The 6,545-nt window shown below is 36.7% G+C and overlaps 1 protein-coding gene across 1 annotated transcript; it reads right to left on the bottom strand.

The window, feature by feature from the left end:
- Positions 1-601: 601 nt before the first annotated feature.
- LOC122276986 lies at positions 602-1,036 on the bottom strand. The gene has a single exon (XM_043086867.1). It carries the CDS (start codon positions 1,034-1,036, stop codon positions 602-604), a length of 435 nt encoding a protein of 144 aa, XP_042942801.1.
- Between the last annotated feature and the right edge of the window lie 5,509 nt (positions 1,037-6,545).

Genomic DNA, 6,545 nt, shown 5'->3' with positions numbered 1-6,545 from the left:
TACAAAAATTCAGCAGGGCTTTCGGTGGCCCTAACACCTCTCATATTATGTATAGACACATACGCTTAAATCAGCAAATATAATACATGGGCTTGTAATGTTTGTGGTTTTGTTTAGCCAAGCCTTCACAGCCCATGTATCAATTATTATTAACCCAACTTGCCATCATTAATTCAAGAAAAAAACAAAAAAAGTCAAAAGACTATGACGTAGTTGGCATAATCTTCAGTCCTCTAAAATGGAAGTATGGAGTTTGAAACTCTCATTTTCTAAATGTATAAAAAACAAATAAAAAAAAACTAATGGAATTTAGCTGACTCGAATATTTGTCGGAATCTCAAATATGTCAGTCAGCTATTAGCAATCGCCTCATCGTGCAACGATGTTTTTAGCAACATTCAAATTTTCCACCAATTAAGCAAGGACGGGCCTTAGCCCATTATGGGCCTCGATCACCCTTCTAGGCCTTATTCGGGTATAGACAAGGTTGAGTCCATGGGTTATCCCCAAAATCTCTTACTCTTTTAACAATTAATTAGATAAAGCGAGCGGATTTAATATGCCAAACGTTTTTTTTTTTTGAAAAGAAATCACCTTTTATTCATATCCACCTTGTATCAGTATACATTTTGTCTATGAGTAACTGGTTAGAAATCAACTCTGGTCCCTCCTCTATCCAATACATATCATCATCCTCAAACATAGCCATTTTAGCCAATTGATGAGCTACCTCATTACCCATCCTATGTACAAAACCCACCTCCCACCTGTTATAAGTTTTCAGCTTCTGCTGCAGGCCTTCCACCAAGTGTCCAAACTTTGAATCATCCTCCTCATATTTCTTCACCGCATCTATAACACACTTGGCATCCCCTTCAAACATCACACCTCTTAATCCCAAATCCTCGCACAAAGCCATAGCTTCCCAAAGAGCAGTGCATTCTGCAACAAAAGCATGGCAACTGTATGTCCTTTTAGTACACTTTGTAGCAAAAACATCTCCATTACAGTCCCTTATAATAACCCCAATTCCCATACTCAGAGAGGATACATCAAGAGTTGCATCAAAGTTGGCTTTGAGTTGTGATTAAGCTGAAATATTGCGTATTCTAGCTATTTAAAACCAATGTATTTTAAATGTTTCGTAACATTATTATTGGTTTTAGATAAAAAATGGTTAATAAGCATAAATACGAGTTGTGATTTTTAATTGATTGATATCATGTTTATGCTTAATTTTATAACTATAATTTAATTGGACAATATTTCCTCACAAAAATAATATATTTTTGATAATCTATTTTTTATTTTAATTTATTTTTGAGTGTTATTTTTATCTACTTATTTTCAGCTCAAATAAAATTCACATGGATCCGGTTGGAACTTTTGACCAAAAGTGCATACTAATTGAGAGGAATGAAGAGAAGGAAGAAAGCGGTGTACTTCGGCAACTAAAAAAAAAAAAAGACAAAGATTTTGGGTGTTGACTTTCTTACTTGGTTGTTCATAGATGCATGCGGTGAAGAAAATGATTTGCGGTGGACAAACACATGCAATGTCAAAATCTAAAAAAGGGGCTGAAACCAAATGGAGTCATGTTGAAAAGAAAAACAAGTGAAGGACATGGAGGTGGGTGATCTGGACGTATATGGAAAAGAAAAGAAAAAGGAGGCTGTTCGGTGGATTATGCAGAAAAAGGCAAAAGACGTAAAGAAGTAGGGGAAGGGATAGGATGATATTTTTTCGTCTGGCGTCTTGGAGGTCCCATAAAGCAGCTCTTTATTTTATTTTTGCTTGCTCTTGGACGTGGGAGTGTGAACATAAGAGGCAGCAGCTTGTTGATAGCTTCGGTTGGTGCAGCTAAAGCGGACTTAATTGGAAGTGCTTAATCCTCTGGTGCTGAAAACATGGTATTTGATAGTCAAGCAGAATCAAATAAATTTGATGTCGGTTGGTGCAGTTAATTTAGAGTGGAGTCTCGTCTGGCGTCTTGGAATTATGAATATATATATATATTGCTTGCTCTATCATTCAGAGGGAAGGAGGGACGTTAGAGTTGAGTAGGAGAGTTGAGGTAAGTCGGTGGGAGTTGAGAGATGTATGTGCTTGATTGATTAAAGAAAGGAGAGTCAGCTGCTTTATTTTGCTGGCAGGAGAGTCAGTCGGTTGGGATAAAGTATTGACGTGAAGTGGGTTTTGAGTTAAAGAGTCGGCTGGGATTAATTAGATTGAAGGGGATGTCGGTCGGTTAGATTGAAGTTGAAGCTGAGTAGAGAGGTGTCGGTCATGTGGATTTTTTTTTGAGTTTTTCATTGAAGAGGGACGTTGGAGTGAAAGTGTGTGTCGGCAGGAATTGAAGATTTTCAGTGTGGGAGTTTTCGTCCAGACTTTTCGTTCGGTAGCTTGCTTCATTTTGCTTTTGTTCTTTTTTACGTTTTACGTTTAGGGGAGTTGGTTTTCGGCTTTCCAGATTTTATTGCCTATAGTTATTTTTCTAGTATTTCTTGTATTTTATTTTAGTTTTCTAATGGAGAATATTTATGTGATTTCTATAGCATTTGTGATGAACATGGTTGGCTAAATTTTCATACTAAGGTTAGAGGTGAAATTTAATAATTTAAATATTATTTTCGGATCAACGTAAAATTTATTTTGTGAGCTTGATCGATTGAAGGATTTTATTATTGGATATTTTGATTATCTATATATTTATCTTGATTCATTGTGATTTCCGAATACAGTGAATGCTTGAAGAATCCCTGTGATATTCAAATAGATTTGTGAATGTTTAATCGTCCATCATTCATACTCAATCATTAGCGACTATTTTTCTTAATCTTAAATGCTAAATCTTCCAATTAAACGAAATCATTATTCTAGTTTAATTGAAGTAAATTGATCGGAAACAATATTATAAATTATTAGATGGATCCTCGAAATATTAGTCTTTCTCTATATTAATTCATTTGATCATTTTAGTTTTATTAAGTTATTTTACAAATCTTCATCTAAGTAATTTTATTATACGTTTCTTTTAGTAGATTCTTTTCATTGTTTGAATTTATTTTCTTTATCACAGAAGTCAATCCTTGTGGATTCGACCCTGTGAGGTACTACAACACCTATATACTTGCAGGTAAAACTGCACTAAATTTTTGGTTCATTAATTTGAGTCAAAGTTTAGGCTCAACAAGTTGCAACCCCACTAGTTTCTTCCATCCCCTCCCTTTCCCATTCCCTACTTTATCATTTTTCTGCTCAACCTCACCATCCATCCTCCTTTGTGCTAGCTTGAAATTTTCATATCCCACCAATGACATCTGCATCACAATAGTTGGACCCAACAACTGTTTGTCAAAAATAGCTTTGTTTCTACGGTGCCATATATTTCTCAACATCATAACCATTTTCTCAATATTCTCAGTTGTAAGTCTTCTAATCATCTCATCCCAAAGCTGAGAAACATCCATCACCCCTACCCTCGATTTTTGAACAGGACCCCCCTCCTCTGCCCACACATCAGAGGCTGCTGGACACCACCAAAGAGCATGCATTTTAGTTTCTTCTTCTTGCCAACAAATAGGGCACATTGCTTCCTCTACTATCCTTCTCTTTCTTAAGTTCACCCTTGTAGGAAGAATGTTGTTGATTAGCTTCCATAGGAAATGTTTAACAACCCCTGGGACACCTAGATGCCATATTTGTTTCCATATTCTTTCCTCCTTCCCAGCCCCCGATGCTTCATCCTCCTTCTGCCTTCTTACCTCCTGCTCCATATGGTAAGCGCTTTTAACTGAGTACTTTCCATCTTTTGTATGCTCCCATGTCAATCTATCTTCAGCTTCCATTGGCCAAATTGGTAAGGATAATATCAAATTTGCTTCCTCTTCATCAAAGATCTGTCTCACAAGTTCCACCTTCCACCCTTTTGTATATTCATCAATCAATTCACATACACTGGCATCTGCTTGTAAAATTTTTACTTGTGATTGTACACATCCTGTCACAGGTTTAGGCAGCCATTTTTGTCCCCATATTTTTATATCCTTCCCAATGCCCACTCTCCATATCATACCTCTCCTTATTACCCCCAAAGCTGACCAAATACTCCTCCAAATAAAAGAGGGGGACTTGCCCAATGGAGCTTCAAGTAGTTGAGAATTTCTGAAATACTTTTCTTTAAAAACTCTAGCCACCAAAGAATTAGGATCCTTTAATATTCTCCATCCCTGCTTAGCAAGCATGGCCTTATTGAAATCTTCAAGTTGTCTGAATCCCAACCCTCCACTTGATTTACTCAGCCCCATACAACTCCACTTCCTCCAATGGATCCCATTTTCTTTTTTATATTGAGCCCACTAGAATTTAGCAAATAACTGCTCAATTTCCGTACATAACCTTTGAGGCAACTTAAACATACTCATCGTATAAGTTGGAATAGCTTGTAGCACAGCCTTTATCAATACTTCTTTCTCAGCTTTTGATAGAAAGCCATTTTTCCAATTTTGGATCCTATTCCATACCCTATCCTTTAGTCCGCTTAGAGTATTGTATTTTGATCTTCCTACAATAGCAGGCAAACCAAGATATTTCTCATATCTGTCACAAATAAAGGATCCAGCCTCCATAAAGATTCCTTTCCTCACACTTTCTTTTGTATTTTAACTAAAGAAAATCGAGGTTTTTTGCTTGTTTAATTTCTGCGCTGATGCCTTTTCATAGCATTCAAGTATATCATAAATGCTCCTCCACTCCTCATTAGTAGCCTTGCCAAATATCACACAATCATCTGCAAAAAGCAGATGATTAACCCTTAAACCACCCCTCGCTGCTGCAACACCCTTTAGAGTCCCTTCCCTCCCAGCTTTAAAAAACAATTGACTTAAACCCTCTGCACAAATCAAGAACAGATAGGGGGAGAGAGGATTCCCCTGCCTCAACCCCCTAGATGGTATTATTTTCTTCCCTGACCTACCATTCACCACCATTGAATAGCTGACAGTTTGCACATTTTCCATGAGAAGCCTTGTAATTTTTTCCCCAAACCCCAATTTGATTAGCATAGCTTGCAGAAAATGCCACTCTACTCTATCATAGGCTTTAGACATATCAATTTTCACAGCCATACTACCTATTTTCCCTTTTTACTTTGACTGCATTGAGTGTAGTAACTCAAAGGCCACCAAAATGTTGTCAGTGATAAGCCTATCTGAGATGAAGGCATTTTGATTTTGGGAAATTGCCACATTCAGCACCTTTTTAACTCTATTAGCAAGTACTTTCGAAATTAGCTTGTACAATACATTGCACAAGCTAATTGATCTAAAATCCATCACATTCTTCGGCTCCTTCACCTTTGGCACCAGTGCAATAAGGGTATGGTTTAAATCTTCACCTATAGATCCCCCATTGAGGAATTCCAAAACTGCACCACACACTTCCTTGCCTACCCCACACCAGTGCTTTTGGTAAAAACCTGCCCCAAACCCATCTGCCCTTGGTGCCTTCCATGGTGACATTTGTTTTAAAGCCTTTTCTACCTCCTCCATTATGAAAATCTCTTCAAGATCCCTCCTCATCTCCCTGTAAGAGTAATGGAGTTGGTGTTAAATTTATTAAATGGACAGCAGAAAGAATACAATCACCCCAAAAATTTAATGGCAAGGAAGCTTGGAATATGAGGGAACGAGCAACATTTAGCAAATGTTGATGTTTCCTTTTGACGACCCCATTTTGTTGTGGTCTTTCAACACAACTTTTCTAGTGTATAACACCTTGGGAGGAAAGAAATTCTGGCATGTGAAATTCAGTCCCATTATCGGTTCTGATTTTCTTTATTTGAGAATTGAATTGAGTTTGAACTAATTGGAAGAAAGATTGCAAGTAAGGCTTGGTTTGGGATTTATGTTGTAGAAGATATACCCAAGTAGTTTTAGAGTAATCATCTACAATTGTAAGAAAATATTTTGAACCATCTAAAGCAGAAACAGAAAATGGTCCTCATAAATCACAGTGAATCAATTCAAATGGATAAACTGAATTTGATTCATTAGAAGGAAAATGTAAACCTTTTTGTTTAGCTAAAGGATAGATTGTACAAGTATAAGAATTAATGGATTTTGATATGTGTAAATCTGAAACACTACTGCAAAGCAATTTCAAGTTGGAAAAAGAAATATGGCCTAACCTATAATGCCATAGACTAACATTCTGATTTATTGAAGGACAAGAAATAGAACAACCAACCAAAGAACTTTGCTTTAAGTAAAAAAGGCCAGCCTTCTCCTCAGCCATCCCAATCGTTTTCCAAGTAGGCAAGTCCTGAATGAAACAAAGATTGGAAACAAAAATAAGGCAGCATGAATGGTCACGGGTTAATTTACTGGCAAATATTAAATTGAAGGAAAAATCAGGAACACAAATGACATTGTGCAAAGTCAAGTTGTCTAGTAGTTGGATAGTACTAGTATGTGTAACAGGAACTGAATCACCATTTGGTAATTTGACAACACAAGAAAGATTAGAAGCTATGGAAGAAAATTGAT

Source organism: Carya illinoinensis, chromosome 9 (assembly GCF_018687715.1).
Source record: "Carya illinoinensis cultivar Pawnee chromosome 9, C.illinoinensisPawnee_v1, whole genome shotgun sequence".
Classification (NCBI taxonomy): domain Eukaryota; kingdom Viridiplantae; phylum Streptophyta; class Magnoliopsida; order Fagales; family Juglandaceae; genus Carya; species Carya illinoinensis.
Note: the sequence above shows the minus strand (reverse complement) of the source record. Positions and strands in the feature narration are given on the sequence as shown.

Coding starts and splice junctions, on each gene's coding strand:
- LOC122276986 (XM_043086867.1), bottom strand. CDS start 1,036: ATGGGAATTGGGGTTATTATAAGGGACTGTAATGGAGATGTTTTTGCT.